The following is a 20,211-nucleotide window of genomic DNA, read 5'->3' on the forward strand; positions in this document are numbered from 1 at the left end:
AGGTTGCCAAAAGAAAAAACAAAGATGACTTCCGCTCAGGCACAACTGAACACCTTGTGTGAATAGGATTTTTTTTACTTTGAAGAGCTCGTACCGCTAGGTAATAAAGAAAAAAAATGTTTATCTCTCTCATGAGCGCAGATCGGACCCTATAGAACAGCAGTCGGACAAGAAAGTGAAAGAGTTTTGATAAAAAAACAACATATCACATAACCATCTGATGATTGAATGAAATGGCTGACAAAATAATGGATGTTCGAAATATGTGGCTTGCTATATTTCACGGTTTGCTTAGCTGATCTCTCGGAAAAGACGTAAAAAATGTAATTATGGATATTGAAGTAATAAAGTTTGGAAATTCGTTTAATTGATGATTGCATCCCTTTTAAAATTAGAAATTCTAAACATTGAATCATTAGCATTAATCAATAGATTAGATATTTCATTGTGCAAAACTTTAATACTATGAAGGAAGGTGCAGCCCACAAATTAATAAAATGCACTCTGGATTAACAGTAGGAAATTAATATTGAACGCTGTGGGAAGGTTTAAAAAAAGATTAATATGGTGTGATACGATTATGTGACAAATTGTAAATATAATTTCAGCTGTTGAGGAACCATCTTCTATTATACCTGGAATGGGACCAGAAGACAAAGTGGATATAACCTCACTTATCTCAGATGCGAATGAAACCATTCCAGGCCTTGACTTAGATATGTTAGGAGGTGTAACAAATGAAGACAAGGTGAAACCTAAAAAAGTGCCCTTCAGTAAACCTATTCCTCGTAATTTCCAAGCCCAATGGAATGAGACTGGAGCAGTAGGTAAGAACAAAATCAATTCTTTTACAAAAAAAGTTGTTCATGATTCCCAAAATTAGTGGACCTCTACTTAGTATTATACTTATATTATATGTCCGGTTTCAATATTGGCGCAATTGACTGCAATTGAATGATTATTCCTGTAAACGTACCAAAAATGCATTGGGAAAAAACTGAATTAATCAATCCTCACATGATATAACTTGCAATCCACCAGTGGAGGCTGGTGGTCATTTGAACCAAGGAGGCCACAATTTTGATGAGCATTGGAGTCAACTCTCGTCACTCAATAAATTACATTTTTTCTATTAAAATGAAAAGTGGTATGTTCTGAAATTAATTTTAATTCAAAATGCTTTTCAAAATATACTTCATTGTTCAGCAAGAACCAGCGTGAAGGTGGGAGTTATTTCTTATAAGGAAAGTTCAACTGACTGAAAGTATTTCTCAAAATCGACACTGACATATATTCGTATTATTCAGTCACCTCCAATTCATTTATATTCTTTACCCGAAAGCTAAAAAATGGAAAAGCCCCTGGGTACGACCTTTTAACTCCAGAGGTTCTCAAAAAACTACCTAGGAAAGCAGTTGTTTTCCTCACAGTGATTTACAACCGCATTTTGAACCTGTCCTATTTTCCTACCATATGGAAATACGTCAATGTTATAATGATCCATGAATAAGGCAAACCTGCTGAAAAGACTACATAACCGATCAGCTTACTACCTGTAGCTGGAAAAATATTTGAAAGGCTCCTACTTAGGAGAATACGTGAATATCACGTCTTAGAAAGTATCATACCTAACTACTACTTCGGCTTCAGGGAGAACATGTCAACCATCCACCAAGCACACAGAATCGTGAATACTCTTGCTAAAACCCTCGAAGAGAAACAATACTGCACGGGAATATTCCTTGACATATCACAAGCCTTCGATAAAGTGTGTCATGCAGGATTGAAACTCGAGATAAAAAAAAACTTGAAACATAATTACTACTTGTCAGTGTTCGTGTCCATGATGAATAATTGGGAATATTATCACAGGGAATTGGACAATAATTGGACAACTATAATTTCGTCGACGTTTCGGAACAATTCGTTCCTTTATCAAGGCTGTAATGAATTTTTCTAATGTGAAACATGAATAACAAAATACAAAGACAATACCTTATTCAAATCAAATTTTGTTTTAATTCAAAAGGATTATGCACGTTTCAGCCTCTCATATCGACCCTTCATTATTTTATTCGATATGACTATGTTTTTAAATTTGTTTAATAAGATATTGCCTTTGTATTTTATTATTCATGTTTTACATTAGAAAAATTCATTACAGCCTTGATAAAGGAACGAATTGTTCCGAAACGTCGGAGAAATTATAGTTGTCCAATTATTGTTCAATAATTACTACCTCCTTTTGAGTTCCTACTTATCTGAAAGATATTTCTCGGTGAAATTCAATGATGCCACATCAGATCACTATGCTATTAGGTCTGGAGTTTCACAAGGGAGTGTACTGGCTTCTCTGCTCTATCTTCTTTACACTTGCGATATGCCTGAATATGGATCCACAACTACAGCTGCCTTTGTGGACAATGTGGCTATTCTCTCCGTTGACGAAAATCCAATTTCTTCTTCAAAGAACATGCAGAACCACTTAAACCAACCCCCAGTCACAATAGATGGAGTAACCATACCGGTTAAAACCGATGTGAAATACCTTGGCCTACATCTGGATCGTCGATTATCTTGGAAAAACATATACAAGCTAAGAAAAAGCAACTGGATATAAAAATCAGAGAAATCTATTGGCTAATGGGAAGGAAATCCAAGTTATCTACAAAAAATAAGATATATAATAGAGAACCTTTACTGTGATGGAATAACCTACCGAAGATTTAAAAAACTCTGACCCGAAGATCTTCTACAACAGCACTAATTGCTGACTAACAGTATAAGGGTCTATTCCGCCTTGGATAACCGAAAAATTCTTAGCAATGTGTAAAAGCCTTCATACCAACAACACAGCCCTTATGCTGTATTCTCGACCATTTCTTAACCAACTCTGGAATAAAACAATGCTGCGTGTTAGCGCCTTTACTGTTCAATATTTTCGCCATAGCTGTCTCGATAATTGCTGACATGAGTATGCCTGTAAGAGGTGTTGGAATAAGATTCAGATTTAATGGAGGCCTATTCAACCTGAAGCGCCTCAGAGCAAAAACCCGTTCAAAGTTTATCACGGAACTTCAATATGCAGACGACTGCGCACTTATCGCTAGCAGCCCAGAGGATCTACAGATAATGATAAGATATATAAACATATATACGAAGCTTTGGGCTTTAGACTCAATATCGACAGCACCAAAATCCTGTTAAGTCCCCCAGAAAGCCTTCAAACACATCAGCCTGGAGAATGAAACCCTAGAACAGGTCGAGCAGTTCAATTACTTGGGAAGCTTCATAAATACTAGGGTTAACCTAGACACGGAAATACACAACCGTATCAATTCGGCATCACGGGCATTTTGGAAGCTAAAGGTCAGAGCATTTCAAAATCACGACCTCAATCTGAAGACCAAGACAGCTGTTTACAAAGCAGTCATCCTCCCAACGCTTCTTTACAGAAGCGAACTCTGGACGCTCTACAGGCGACATATTAAACAGCTTGAACAAACTCAGCAACGTCATCTAAGACAGATAATGCACATCAGATGTTTCCACAAAGTTTCGAATGCAGAAGTCTTGCAACGGGCGAGATGTACAACAATTGAAACTCAAGTAACGAGGGCCTGACTCATATGGAGCGGCCACGTTCTGAGGATGCAACACACAAGACTCCCAAAAATAGCTCTGTATGGCGAATTGGCAGAGGGAGCCCGGAAACCAGGAGGCCAGTATAAGCGGTTTAAGGATACACTACATCAATCCCTAAAATCAATTAATGCCAATCATAACTGGGAACAATTAGCGTTAGACAGGTCACAGTGGAAGATCTATGGTGCACAGTTATAATGGAGACTCGAGAAGAATTCAGCGGCGGCCAGATCTGTTTAGTGACTATCCATGCCCGGAGTGTGGAAGGATCTGTAGGTCTCGGTTGGGTCTCTTCAGTCACAGGAGAGCACAAAGTTGCAATTAGCCCTAAGAAATTATAAGTCAATTTTTTTTAATGTTTTTTTGTAGATTTATTCCCGGTAACGGGATACAGCAATGACTATTCCAACGGGCATATCACTTTCAAGTTCAGATCGATTCACCTAATTTACTCAATACTCTTATGAAGTAGATTGTAGGACGACGTTTCGAATGACCGCGAAAATATTATGGACAGAGGGAATGAAAGAGGTCGGGCACACTTCTTCAACAATCCAGTGGAGAAACCATCAGCACCAAGAGATGAACTCGCGTTGAGTGCAGAAAGATGTGTCCCAACCGTGGATGGATGAAAATCCACAACGACAATTTCGAAGGTAGCACGGCTGTCGTCAATGATGTGAACATCTGTAGTTACAACTGTGCAAGACGAAGCAAATGAATCAGCGAGTATGTTAGCTGCTTCCCCGAAGTCAGAGCAGAGTGCATTGCTTTCATTTCTGATCGAAAGAACATCAACTTTGGAACTTAGGCTTGATCTCACATATTTGAAGAATTCGTTCGGAACTTTAGATGCTGCAAGCTTCGATTCGAAGTCCCTTTTGGCATTCAAAATTCTAGTAGAAAGAAAATTTCGATGCGCTTCATAGTCTGTGTGCTGTCTTCGGCAGAAGTAACGCTGCCAAGTCGACTTCTTGTGGCATATTAGTTTGGTTGATCCAAGGTTTTGTAGATACATGGATAATATCTTTCCGGGACGAACTCTAATCTATAATAAGGTACTGCAGAGTTTCAGCAAATTTAGCCCACATATCTTCGACGTTAGGTAAGGGCGTTAACAGGGTATGCCAGTCAATCTCATCTATCCCGCGTCCCAGGAGATGGTAATCCGTTATCTTCAAAGTTGACCGGGATCTCCTACAAATAGTTGGGATTTTATACAGGGTGTCCCGGATAAGATGGGAAACATTTTAATGTGAGAAAGAGAACACCTAGAAGATCACGAAAAACCCCCATATACAGGGTGTTTCATCATAAACTGGACAAACTCATATGACGTGTCGAGAACATCGGGAGAATCATTTTTTTCTTATGAAATATTTCCCGTTTTCGAAGCATAAGGGAGATACACGGTGTTTAATGTGTGTAGAGCACCGAAAAAAAAATTACAAAATGGCGGAAAACCTGCAATGTTCGTGATTTTTTTTTTCGGTTGCCAAATTGATTTTCATTTCCTAAATTAACACAATTTTTAAAGGATATCTGTGAAAAAATTTTTTCAGAAATCGAACACAACTTTTTTTTTACATGTCTACAGCGAAAAAAAAATTTCACTCGAAATTGATGAAATTTTTCACGATTTTACTTACTTTCATACCTAACACGAATATCAAAACAGAATCGAAAAATATCAAACGGTTTCGTTTTTACAGCCATTCAAATGTCCCGTTCGAATATCTGAAATAATAAAAAAACATGACACAGCTTGTGTTCTTAGGCCCATAATTTTTGAATTTGTATATCGAAACATTCCAGATTGCAAAATGAATTTAAAAAAATCAGTGAAACTTCATTGAGAGTCGAACTCCCTACTCTGAGTTAAGTATTAATGTGAAATATGAGTCTGTTCTAAGGTTCTGAGTATACATATTAATTTTCGTTGCCGAGCAACAGTAGCTGATAGAATTTGACAGGGTATTTGAATTTTACTGAATAATTCGAGTATATTGAAACGATTTGTATGCAAACGAAAATGAAATATTCACTTTTAGAAAAAAATGATATGGTTCAGGCTTATTATGAAGCGAATTCCTCAGGGAGAAAAGCAAGGGAAATTTACGCTCGCAGATTTCCAAGCCGAAACGTTCCTAATTTTAAAACTTTCATAGAAACAGTGCGTAAATTACGTTAAGAAGGTATTCTTCACCGCAAGAAGAAGGAAACTGTGAGGGTGGATACTTTTAACACTGATGAGACGGTTTTGACAAAGTTTATTTGAAGATCTATTTAACACACTGGTGAATAATACAAAATGGCTGATGGTCGCTTGAAACTATTAATAGTGAGAGTAGCCTTTATCTATTCGCATTCCCGACAGAACTGGCTTCTGCACCATTAATAGCACGTGTACCTAACTTAGTTGCGCATGCGCATTAGGCCGAACATAATATTAGTTGTCAGCAGGTTGCTTTATAGAAGTGGACTGGTCCCAAATCAACTTTGGCCAGCAGTTCTTACTTCAACACCCCCTCCCAAACTGAGGACCTGACAACTAATCAACAGAAAACTGAAAGTTCCATTTAACCGACTTCGATAAACTAGGAAATATAGAATATATATATAAAGTATACAATGGTAGACAGTATTTTATTTGAATTTATATAAATCAAGCCTTAAACCTACAACAGGATTGTCAGTGGAACCATACAGAGCTGTTGCTGTGAGGCAATGGAATAGGGTTCCTTATAGCGAACCAACTGTCCTTAATATTTGGTATGGTATCAATACATTGTGTCCAGGGACCGGAGACCCTTCCCACAAGTGATATTATACCATCATATCAACTGAAACTGATCAACAGATACATATGCCATAATGCATGCATATCACATAGTAGATCAACATATAAATGACATGACTGATCACATACATAGTATGTTCCATCATATCAGACTAACATGATTAATTCATTACACACATATGTGGTCAGAATTTTGGATTTCGCATCTATCATTTCCAGGGACCGGAGACCCTTCCAAATCAAGACACTAGTATTCGTAAGAGTATGTATCCAGGGACCGGAGACCCTTCCTACATGTCTCAAATGAACACTTCAACATGTATATTCATCAAATTATATCTCCAGGGACCAAAGACCCTTCCAATATAACTCGAACAAATATACAACAAATTTTGAGTATTATCAGATTATGTTTCCAGGAACGAAGAACCTTTCCACAATATACAGATAAAACACTCAACAGACATATTACCAAAGTACCTAAGGGATCGAAGATCCTTTCAAGATACTAAGATAAACAACAGAATTCATTATCAGAGTATGTTTTAGATCAAAGATCATTCATAACACTACTCAGATGAGGTATACATAATGACTGAAAAGAAAAAATTAATATTACTTATGAAATGTTTGATCAAACAGAGCATGTTTTGAGTTTGTCGTTGACTTTTCTCATTTTCTTCCTATAATATTGAATCATTATGACTTATTACTTGGTTATCATCTTATGCTTGAATTGGATATTTTCATGCAAATCAAACCTCATAGAATACAAGGTGATCACGAAACTTAGTGAGCTTTGCTGCATTCAATGGTTTTGTTAGAATGTCAGCAATCTGATCATTGGTATTGATCTTCACAATATTAATTTTCTTATCTCTTACGTGTTGACGAATCAATAAATATTTACGTTCCACATACTTCAAGCGGCTTTTACTTGTGCTAGCCAGACAGTTACGTCTTGCTGCTTCATTGTCTTCATATATATTAACTGGAAATGCTCTGAGACCCACAGTCTCTTCTAATAATTGTGCTAAAAACAGAATTTCATTAGTAGCATGAGTAAGTGCAATAAATTCCGCTTCTGCTGAACTTTGTGCTATTGTTGATTGAAGTTTTGAGCACCATACAACAGGATTACCAAATGCAAAAATCACAAAGCCTGTGGTCGACTTTTGACCACACTTATCACCTGAAAAATCTGCATCACAATAACAAGACAAAATTGGAGATCCTACTGTGAATTTTAGACCTAACTGACTTGTACCTTTCAAATACCTGAAAACTCTTTTAACTAATGTCCAATGATACTGCTGTGGATTAGCTTGGAATCTAGCCAAATAACATACGGCAAAGGATATATCAGGTCTTGTGAACATACTTAAATACAGTAGGGAACCTATAGCTTTCTTATACGGAAAATCTGCTTCATTCGTTACTTCCGGAACTTTATGATTTCCTTGAGGAACTAAAGGAGTGTCAACTGAATTTGAGTTTTCCATTCGAAATTCTTTCAACATTTCATTAACAAACTGTGTTTGATGAAGAAACAACTGATTTTCTGATCTAGTGATTTCCAAACCAAGAAATTTTGTAGGAAAGCCAAATTGTTTTACCTTAAAACGTGACTTCAACATATTCACATTTTCCTGAATAAGGTTTCTACAACTACCTGTAATTAATAGATCATCAACATATACTAAAATCAAAATGATATTACTATCTTCCTTTTTCTTATATAAACATGCTTCTCGTAAATTTGATTCAAAACCAGAATCCTTCAGAAAATTATCAAGTGTCATAAACCAACATTTCGGTGCTATAGATAATCCATAAAGAGCTTTTCGTAACTTCAATATTACCTTTGATTTATCCAGATTGATTCCTTCAGGAACACTTACATATTTTGGTCGATCAATTTCACCATGAAGAAATGCTGTTTTGACATCCAACTGTTAAACATGCCAATTCCTAGAAACTGATAATGCAAATAATAATTTAACAACTGATAGAGCTGGCGTAGGAGATGCAGTTTCCTCAGGAGTATACTTTTCAGTATCTTTGCATCCTACAACAACTAAACGAGCCTTACACACACCATTGTCCTTAACTGTAAATACCCATTTCAACGGAATACTTTTCATACCTTGTTTTCTTTCCACAATTTCCCAAACTTCATGTTGGTTTATAGCTTCAAGTTCAGACTGAATGGCAGTAATCCATTTACTACTTTCTGAACATATCATTGCTTCCAGATATGTTTGAGGTGTTTTACTTGTCTGATAGATTTTTGTATCATATACAAAACCAAATGGATTCAAAATTGTGGCATTAACTGAAATTTGCGGCATATCAAGTCCACTGGTTTCATTGCCATCAAAATCGTCTAGCTGGGATATTTCTTCATATTCTATCTCATTATTTATCTGAGAGCTAACTGAAACATTTTCTAACATATTTGTAGCACTTATTTTATCAACAGAATTGTTGGAGCTACTCTGTACTGGACTTGTAGTTCTTACAGAATCAGAGTTTCGTTCAACTGATTTCATTTCAACAGGATTGTTTGCAACTGATACAACAGAATTGCCAGTAGGTGGCACAACAGATATGTCCGTAATGGACGCAACAGAATTGCCTACAGAGGGCGTAACAGAAACATTCTCACTGGACTCAACAGATTCAGACGAAACTGTTAATTCATCACTTGGAACTGATAACTTTGATTCATATGACTTGTAGGTCAACTCTTCATTTATTAGAACATTACAAGATGTAATAGTCTTACATGTTTTGGGATCATACAACAAATAGCCAGTATCGGTATATCCTATTAAATACATTGTGCTGGATCTTGCATTCAACTTTTTACCTTTTGGAACATTTTCATTTCTAACTTCTGCCTGTGAACCGAAAATTCTTATATTTTGCAGATCGGCTTGTTTTCCATAGAGTTTTTCATATGGAGTCAAAAAGTCTAATGATGAATGAGGCGTACGATTGTATAGATAGCAAGCCGTCGAAAATGCAAAACCCCAGAAAGTATTTGGAAAGCCTGATTCAAATAACAAGGCTCTAGCCCTTTCTTGGAGTGTTCTATTGAACCTTTCAGCAGTTCCATTATGCTCATGTTGATAAGGTTCTGCTAACTGAATTTGAATACCAAACTGATCGAGAACTTGTTGACAAGATTCGCTGATAAACTCTGTTCCATTATCACAACGTAATTTTCTGAATTGACCAGGACTAGGAAATAATGACTGAAGATAGTTCAAAGCAGACTTCAAAAACTTGAAAGTTTCAGACTTTTGTTTCATCAGGAAAATTTGTGCATATCTTGAATAATCATCTAGAACAATTAAAATATACTTTTTCTTAGTGTAATGTGTTGGCGGATTGACAGTTAATAGATCTGAATGAAGAATTTCACAAGCTCTAGTGGCTCGATCTCTTTCTTTTGAACATGTTTTTCTGGTCATTTTTGCTTTAGAACAAATTGTACAATTACCAGTACTGAGATTATACGTGAGTTCTTTAACTCCTTGAACAACATTAGGTAATTTTCCTAAGTAAGAAGATGATATATGACCCATTCTACGATGCCACATACTACCTTCCTGAGCCAACATTTTTAACTGATTACGAGTAAATCTTTTACGTAATTTTCGTGTTTCTCTTCTACTATTATTGACTTTCTTATTGGGTTTGATAACTGAGAGTTTCATTTTAAAACTAGAATTATCTTTCGAACTTAACTGTTTATTCATACTTTCTACTTTATTTACATTAATTTTGTTGATACTACTTGTATCACCAGGATTGACTCTTGCTGAAATTCGATAAACGCCATCCGATACAAAGAGCAGGGAGATCTTTCTTCTTAATTTTCTAGATAAAATAAATCCATTATTAGCATTTAGCACAAGACTTGTCCCAAACTGAATATTAAATGCACGGACACTGAGAATATTATCCCTTACTTCGGGGACATACTGAACATTAGCTAGATGTACAATGTGCGAACTTTTTCCAAACTGTACTAATAATGGAAGAGTTCCCTGACCCATTGACATAGTGCTTTCAGTTTCCGATGCCAAAACAACAGATATCGGCTCTTTATAAGCCTGATAGTTCAACAAAATATTCTGTACATTCACTACATGGTGAGATGCACCAGAATCAACTAGAAATGTTGCAAACATACTGAAATTATTCAAATCGAACAATGACTTACTAGATTTTCGATCTTTCAGTTTCCTACAGTCCTTCTTTTCGTGTCCCTTCTTATGGCAGAAAAAGCAGAATCTCTCTGTGTTCACACATGTGTTTGACTTGTGGAACATCAAACCACATTTTCTGCAACTTGCATCGCGCTTTTCAGCTGGTGTCATTTTCTTTATTTTCTCCAACTGATCCAGTGTGTAAGGACTCTTTTCTGCCCTTTTTTCTTTGAAATAAGGAGACCTCTTTGCTGGATATTTCTCTTTCTTTGAACCATCCCTGTTTGTTCGATCAGACCTATTCTCTAAACAAAAATCACAACAATTATTATCATCTCTCTTACCACATTTGATGCAGAGCACTGAAACTGAATTAGGATTAGCAAAAGTACATTCTCCAATGGGATCGTCAATACAAAAAGAGCATACAGTATACACTTCATTGATCTCAGTATTGAGATTCTCACCCGTAATACCAAAACACTCGGAACAAATATCCAAACTATCATTTGATTCATTCTTATACATACTGTTTTCTGCTTCCTTAAAATATTGGCTATTCGCCACCTCCAGAAAGGCATTCTTTACGAACTCGTACGTCCTCGTTTCCTCTGGTAGTGTAGCCATTGTGGTGAAAAACGCCAAGAAACCATTAGCATCCTTGATTTTATGTAGAAAATATCCCACTATGATCTTCGGGTCCAACGGAAAGCCCAGTTCCTTGAATTCTTGAACTCCTTTTTCGAATTGTGAGACGAAGTTCACCGGGTTCATCTTCGGGTAAAATGTGATTTTTCCAAAATTGTCCAAAACTTCCACCATTTTTTGAACATCATTTTTGCCGAACATTTGGATAAGTTTCTTGAAGGCTTCAGCTGCCGATTCTTCGCTTTCTATTACAGCCCTGGGAGCGTGCTGCAAAGATGCTTCCAAGTATTGTAGTACTTGAGCGTTGTACATGTTTTTCTCTTCTACGCTCATGTTACACTCTGGTCCACCCATGTTGTGCAGTAAAAATTGGGATCTTCCTAGGGCCCTAATGTCACGCTCGACTCTTTGTTTCCATGAGCGGAAATTGGAATGACCCCTCAGCTTGTCGCTGGTCTCAAATTGAGGTATTATGAAGGTGGGTATATTGACCTTCTCCACAGATTGTTCTGATACTGTGCTTCCTGTTGACGTTGCCGGAGGATTCAAGTTGTTTATTTGCTCTGCCAACATCTTCACGAAATTGGTGTTCGTGAGCATTGCAAAAATATTTTCTGGTACTCCCATCGTTGACGATTCGCTTGCATCGGATTGGTCCATCTCGATCGTTTCTTCTTGATTGAACATGCTTGTTGTTTTGATGTTGAACACGTGGTCTTGTTGTCTTCTGTTTAACACGTGGTCTTCTAGTCTTCTGTTTAACACGTGGTCTTGTAGTCTTCTGTTCAACACGTGGTCTTCTAGCCTTCTGTTTCTTAATTAACACGCACGCACATACACACAAGCGCTGCTACCATGTGAGGGTGGATACTTTTAACACTGATGAGACGGTTTTGACAAAGTTTATTTGAAGATCTATTTAACACACTGGTGAATAATACAAAATGGCTGATGGTCGCTTGAAACTATTAATAGTGAGAGTAGCCTTTATCTATTCGCATTCCCGACAGAACTGGCTTCTGCACCATTAATAGCACGTGTACCTAACTTAGTTGCGCATGCGCATTAGGCCGAACATAATATTAGTTGTCAGCAGGTTGCTTTATAGAAGTGGACTGGTCCCAAATCAACTTTGGCCAGCAGTTCTTACTTCAACAGAAACAATCCGAAATAACGAAGAACGTATCCTGGATTTAGTGAGTGAAAATCCGATGGTATCAACGAGAACTCTAACAAATCATCCAAGTGTGAATAAGAGTAAATCCACTGTATGGAGAGTTTTGAAAAGAAATCGCTACCATCCGTACTATTTCCATTCATGTCAAACCTTAGAAGAAGGTGATTTTGAGAAGAGGAAAGAATTCTGTGAATTTATTTTAAGAAGGACACGTGAGAATAGGAATTTCCTACGTCTCATACTGTTTACGGATGAAGCAACATTCCACAGAGATGGTTTCTTCAACAAAAAAAATAAGGGAAAATCCACATGCAACAGTAGCAAAAAATAGCCAGAAGAGATTTTCTGTCAATGTTTGGGCGGGAATGAAGGATGGATTCATTATAGGACCGTACATTCTTCCTGAAACATTGACTGGAAATGGCTATAATCAATTTTTGAGGGAAACTCTGCCCGATCTATTGGAAGATATTCCTTTGAGTCACTTTCAAGGACTGTATAGTATCTAGAAGTTCTAGATTCTGATTTACAGTTGTTTTTTAAATTTAAATGAAAATTAAAATCACTCTATCTCCTGAACGGAATCAACGATTTACCCGAAATTTGAAATGTAGATAGCTTCCATGAGGTTCCAGAAAACTGCAATCAAATATCATTTGATTTGCAGGACCGTATCACATAAATTTGGGAGGTTCTTAAAAGTTCGTGAAATCACCCTGCACAATGAATTTCATGATTTCTTCGATATATGCGTAAACTTTAAGATTCATTTATTCAATTCACCTAATAATATTGCATGGCACCATCCAGGTTGCCGTGGACTGATTTTCTAATCTTGATAGTGACAATAATTCTTCTCTCGTGTCGATATTTCACATCCTATTCATCTCATAATGAAGTAAATCTTATTAATGAATAAGAAAGAGGTTAAATGAAACAAAAACTAAGCTAAAAAAAGAAAAAAAATCAGTCCTCGGCAACCGGGGGGGTGCCATTCAATATTATTTGGTGAATTGAATAAAATAATCTTAGTATGAAATTCATTGTACAGGGTGGGCAAAATTTGTTGTCTACTGAAGGGATCTCGAGAACTACAGCAGCTAGAAGAAAACGGACGGCACATCCTCGAGTTCTTTTTTCCTGAATATTCCAAATCTGAAAAAAGATCCAGCCTAACGTTCATAGATTTTGAGTTATGAACGAAAATTGAGAAATTGTCATTTTCAATTAAGTTGAATAGCTCGCCTATTCGAACTAGTATTCGAAATTCGTTATTACATTCTACAGGCACTTTTTTATGAGGAATTCGAATATGATATTATTAAATTTTTTAATCCAGTCGTTGTCGAGATACGACAGGAATTTCTGATTTTTCAAATGTAAACTATAGTTGAAAGTTCTTTCATCTTGCTGACATTTTTTTGCTGATTCCAAAAATGTATCATATGTTGCTATTCCCATGAATATAACAGAAAAAAAAATTCAATACTTTTTCCTGCTTTTCGATTCACTGTTGAATTTTTAGTAGGCTGGCGTTACCATAGCGACCGTTAAAAATGCATTATGGTTCGTGAACTGCACATAATCCTATGTGAACTCAACCTTCTGTGATTGGAATCACCGACTGTCGAATAATTATTTCTTTTATATATCGATATCCTTTAAAGGAGAGTAAAAGACTTTCGTCTGATTATTAAATAAGCGAATTTATTCAATTATCGTTTTTCTATTCATGAAAGAAACTTAAAGATTCAGTAATATAAATAAAATGCGATAGCTATCTATAATTATAATTTTTACAAAAGTAAGATGATGTCAACGGTACTATTCGAATTGTGAAGCATCGTAAGATAAGCATGCCAAACATCGCGAGAACAAACGATGGTAAATTAATTAATTATTAATTCCAATCATAGAGGTTCAAGTTCACAAAATATAATGCATATTCAACGGTTGCTATGGTAAGCCAGCCTACTTATAATTCAACAGAGAATCGAAAAGTAGGAAAAAGCATTAAATTTTTTTCCCGCGTAACATTCATGTGAAAAATTTCAGCAAGATGAAAGAACTTTCAACTATAGTTTACATTTGAAAAATCAGAAATCCCTGTCGTATCTCTTAAATGATATTTAATAATATCATATTTGCACTCCTCATAAAAAAACGCCTGTAGAATGTAACAACGGATTTCAAATACGAGTTCAAATAAGCGAGTTACTCAGCTTTATTGAAAATGAAAATTTCTCAATTTTCGTTTATAACTCAAAATCTATGACCCTTAGGCTGGATCTGTTCTCAGATTTGGAATATTCAGGAAAAAAGAGCTCGAGAATGCAGCCTATACAGGGTGATTTCGCGAACTTTCGAAAACTGTCCGAATTTATGTGATACGGTCCTGCAAATCTAATGATATTTGATTGTAGTTTTCTGGAACCTCATGAAAGCTATCTTCATTCCAAATTTCGGATAATTTTCTGAATAAATTGGGAACCTCTATTCTAAAGGGATTAAGTCCTACGTGTCAATAGAGAAGTAAACTTCATGATGAGAAAATTGGACGAGGGAATTCCTTACTGGGTGCTGAGAAATTGGTGCCGGTGAGAGTAATGGATGTTGAGTTATCTTCCAGTGACCATGAAGAAAGGCATAGTTTTATGATTAGGGCACTGCTCATCAGTTTCCTATGTGATCCGACGTACGAGGTACGTCTAGCCAATCCAAAAACTTACCAAAAGAACTAGATAAATCAATTACTCTCTCTTCCAAGGACTTAAAACTGATCAACAACTCAAACCGCGAAATTTAATTTAATCAAAAAGTACTTTTTCGATACCCGACCAATCCAGCAGTCAGCTGGAAACTTCCTGCGTCAAAAAAGATGAGGCTGACAAAATAGTTAGTGACAATAAAAGAAAGGAGTTATCGAACCAGCCGACAGTCCTCGACTTTTCCAGTCGTACTAGTAAAGAAGAAGGTCGGATCGATACGTCTTTGCGTGGACTATCGTAAGCTAATGTAATTAGCTCGGAAGTTTCCTTGGTTTGTTCACATATTATCGCAGGTATGTGCTGCGGTTCGCCAAAATCACTTAAACACTGACCAAGCTCACGGAAGGTCAAACAAAGTTTTACTGGTCTGAGGAATGGTAAGAATGGTTTAGGAAACTGTAAGAAGTTTTGATCTGCTCACCTGTTTTGAGCTATCTCCTACCTAACGGAAAATTCATTTTGGATACGGACGCCAGCAACGTATGACAGGAGAAAGTCATTTATTATTATATTAGTAGGACGCTTAGCAATAACTTTTAATAAGAGCGTAATTACTATGTCACGTCAACAGATAAGAGAATCTGTCGTCTAAGAAGTGGGGCATTCCTACAAGTACGTAAAAAGTTTATCCATTGAGAACTGACTGTTCTCCTATTGCGCCTCCTTTCTATACCTTCTTGGTCAGACATAATTTTTGTCGAACGCAGCGAGTCAGCACGACAACGATACTGGTGCAAGTATTTTGTAATGGCAGAAAATTCATTTACTGTAAAGAAAATAATAGTGAGACTACAGATTAATGGAACATAGGTAGTCAGCGGTCGCGCAAAGTGCGGATATTGAGCTGGCATCTTACTCCCAAAATGTCTTCGCTTTGGTTATGAATTTGAACGCTCAAAAGCTCCTGACCCACGTCTGTGCTTCGAGTCGATTATAATCAAAGTTTGATGTAGGTTAACGTTTAAGCCTGCGAACGCAAACAGAAATGTTGTATGTTTTAAACATGACAACTGACATCTTATTCCATGGTTCTTATGCTTATATATGGTTGATCTAATTGTTTTGTTACAGAGGATAATCCAGGATCTATAACAGAAGTCCTCAATCACCTAGTTGAAAATGCCCCAGGAGTTGTGCCGCTAGAAAAAATAAATCCTAATGCCATCATAGTATATGGAAAATTAATTCCTGTGGAACGTAAGTATACATTCATACTATTGTATATGTTACGGCTAAAGATAGGTGTGAACATAAACGTAAGATTAGCCAGCTAAACTTAGGTTTAGCTTTGGGTATTTGCCAATGTTAGTTTCTTCTATCTTCAGCCGGCTAAACTCAAGTGTAGCCACAGCCCATCGACTGAAAATGTAGAAGCTAACAGAAAAAAAAAGGGAGTATTGGGAAGGCTTTTCGGCAATTAAAAAATGTGAAGAAATAGTAATATACTCAAACTTCACATATTTTCAATAGCAGAAAAGCATTTTGCTAAGCAGTTGAGAAATTGAGAATGAAGATATATTTGTTTCTACTATATGTCCCTTGGTTTGCATAAAAAGTGTAGCAGTTTTCTACACTCGATTTGATTTACACCAGTGTAGAGGAAGTGTATTTTATCTGCACATAGTCAAAAGGAGATGTAGAATACAATCACAATCACAATCAGCAAACGAATACTAAAATCGAATGAAGAAAAGTGCTACACTTTTTATGCAAAAGAAAGGATCTATTGTCTCAACGCATTCTTATTAACGAATCTGAAAATCTAAGCGCCTGATGACAAAATTAGAGACAAACATGGTATTTTGAGAGTGAGGGAAAACTGTAGAGATAATGGTTATCTTTCATCCTGTTATTATTCATAATTTGCAAGGGGATTGAATGAGCAAAAGGAGAGAATGAAGACAAGAATGGTGCCGCGAACTTCTTCATCAAAATTCCAAAGGTCAAATTCTGGAGAAATATAAGTAGCAGTACCCAATCTTGTTTGTAGTTAACAGGACTATTTCGCTGGTAAGCTTCACGATGACTGCACTTGAATCCTCTGGGATGATACATCAAGGGTGGCGACAGGCCGTATTTTACCTTTTTTGCAAAGGTATTGAATGAAAAGAAATTGCAGCATTGGAAACTATCGTTTCTATTTCGTAGAAAATTTTTCCATAAACCCAATTATTAAATGGTAGGGAAAATATAGGTACTGTTGTTCACAAAAAAAATTCTCTGTCTAATATCTTATATTTCGTTTCCCTGTGAGGTCATATTCTGGTTTTTCACAGGACAATTGACTATCCACGTTCCTATTGTCCTGGGGAAAACTGTATATCGAACTTCTGTATGTGAATTGATTTTTAAAAACTTGGGTTCGATTTGAATAGCATTAATCTCCTAAACAGATGAAAATAACTCATTAAATATTAAATTGAAAACCAATGGGCGTTATGTCACAAAACCTCAATACAATAGCATTCGATGCTATTCTGCGTATTCCAATTGTAAAAATTTAAACAAAAACGTGGCTGCATGCGTTCTTCTTCTCCCATCTATTTTTAGCCGTTTCGTTTTGGATAATGTGCATATAAGCCGGCTAAAGATGAAATTCCCTGACTCAGATGAATATTTTATCGAACTTTAGCCGGTCCTCGAATATAAACCTAAGTTAAGCCGGCTAATCTCAAGTTTACGCTCACACCTATCTTTAGCCGTATCAGAAGCAGCAATTCCAAAAGAATTGTGGTTCCAATAATGCGAGTCATGTAGGAGGTCCCAGAGAAGTCCAAACATCTCAAAACCGGTCTACAGTTGCACTTGAATGTTTCGACTTCTCTGGGACCTCCAGTTCATGACTAGCTCGCATTATTGGAACGACAATTCTTTTGGAATTGTTTGGCACTTGGAGTACTGTACAGTACTTCTTTTCATTGTCAAAGTCGTCCGAGTATTCGTTCGCCAGATTTTCGTGCGTATAAATTCGATCTGGTCTGCGTATATTCCTGTTGTTCCGGTAATAAATATTACCGGAACTAAGACATGAATATTAGAGAGATATGGGAAGATCTGTAACGTCATGCGGTAATAGCAAGTGAATGAAAAGTCAAGTGAATGTGATGGTATAGGTGAATTGTATTATTCAGCACTGATTTTTACGTATTTATTCAAGAGAAAAAAAACAAGCAATTTTATAGCTATTGCTATTGATACACATATATGAATATATTGACACGCTTGTGATGGTGTGCGTGGGTGAATGTTAAGTGTCGACTCTCTGAGTAGTACTTTTTGTCTTCCCGTTGGATTCTGGACCTTTTCCCATTGTCACGTCGTATTGGGGAATACTATAGTTGTTGCTAAGGGCGCGGAAGATCTCTGGAGCGGCAGGAACATCCTCCCCATTTTTAAAGGACACTCTTACAAACTTCTAGGTACAAAGGGCAGATTTTCTGGAACACTCGCTTGACTCCGGAGGAAGTCTTTACATAGTGGCCACTATGCAACCTCTGTCGGGACCTGGGTGCAGATGGGTTATTCGTCCTAACTGCCAGTGGGTTGTCGGGGTATGGTCATCTTTTAGTAGAACCAAAGCATTTTCCTGTAGTGCGCCTTGGGTTTTTCTCCATCTTTGGTGAAGTTGCAGCTCGGAAATGTTGTCCCATTTGTTGGACTAGTTGGAAGCGGTCTAGTCGATTTTTATATCTGTGACCTCCTCGTCTGGAGCAGCAATTAGTGGTCTGCCAATTATGAAGTGAGCAGGAGTCGAAATAGTTAGGTCCTTTGAATCTGGACTAAGGGAGATAGTGGACAGGAGTTTGAAATTGCCTCCACTTGATACAACAAAGTGGATAATTCCTCGAAAGAAAAAGGTGTTTTGTACATTACTCTTTCAATATGGTGTCTTGAACTTTTGATTCAGACCTCCCAGAGTCCACCAAAATGTGGCGAGTAGGGCGGTATGAAATTCCAATGAATAGATTGTTCAAATGAGAACCTTCTGATATTATCTATGCTCTCTACGGATTTCTGCAAATCTTTCTGAGCACCTACGATATTGGTTCCGTTGTCGGAATAGATTCTGCTCGGTTTACCTCTCCGAGAGATAAACCGTCTCCATGCTTGTATGAAGGCTTCTGAAGCACACTGCGTCCCATACGGTCTTTTATAAAAAAGGGGCCAACGTAATCTATTCCTACTATTGAGAAAGGGCTAGAAGGCATTACTCTGGCGTTGGGTAAATCGCTCACATACTACTCGCAGCTATGTGGTGAAAGCCAACTCTTTTAGAACGCCGCGATCAGGGATGTAGTATTCTCGATCAATGATTGGGCTGTATACTATTGTCATATGATTTAAATTGATCTGTTCGTGTATACAATCTCTATACATAGTTAATAGCCTTTCGTTTCTTAGTAAACGTTTTTCTAAGGCTAGAAAGCGAAGCTTTGCCTGAGACCTTAATTTTCCCAGAACTGAAGTTACTTGTTTGAGCGGCAAATCAACTACAAACCGTCCATCGGGAGTTCTTGTCGTAGTTTTCGCGAATAACTTTTCACATAAAAGTTCATCTGGGGAAAGAATCTTCTCATTGGACAATTCCTCTATTTCTCAAAATCTTGTGAGCGCTTGAAGTAGTTCTCGATTTAGGCATAAGTTGATGACGCACTGGAGCTTCACGCTCTTGCTATGTCAAATTAACCACGCTCCGCGTACTGGAACGGCCGAAATTTGAAGCGGTACGCCCCGGTGCATACCCGATGCGCCCCAGCTAATGACTGGAAAGGCCTTTTAGATTACATGACGCGGTTTTTGGGTTAACTATACCTATACCGAGTGGTCCGGATACGATCCATCCGAGCTTAGTTTCTTGTAAATCGGAACCACGTTTGCCTAAGACGATTTTATCGTTATCTAGGAGGTGCCAAAACAGATCGGCGCCGATCCACATATCGATAGGACCGGGCT

The 20,211-nt window shown here is 37.1% G+C and overlaps 1 protein-coding gene across 1 annotated transcript in view; it reads left to right on the forward strand.

The window, feature by feature from the left end:
- Positions 1-20,211, forward strand: part of LOC123310689 (pre-mRNA 3' end processing protein WDR33) — a 52,752-nt gene that overhangs the window by 19,680 nt on the left and 12,861 nt on the right. The window contains exons 9-10 of the mRNA XM_044894295.1: positions 609-827; positions 16,330-16,455. Coding sequence (XP_044750230.1) covers positions 609-827; positions 16,330-16,455 — 345 coding nt within the window. The remainder of the gene's footprint in view (positions 1-608; positions 828-16,329; positions 16,456-20,211) is intronic.

The sequence above is a fragment of the Coccinella septempunctata genome, chromosome 4 (assembly GCF_907165205.1).
Source record: "Coccinella septempunctata chromosome 4, icCocSept1.1, whole genome shotgun sequence".
Classification (NCBI taxonomy): Eukaryota; Metazoa; Arthropoda; class Insecta; order Coleoptera; family Coccinellidae; genus Coccinella; species Coccinella septempunctata.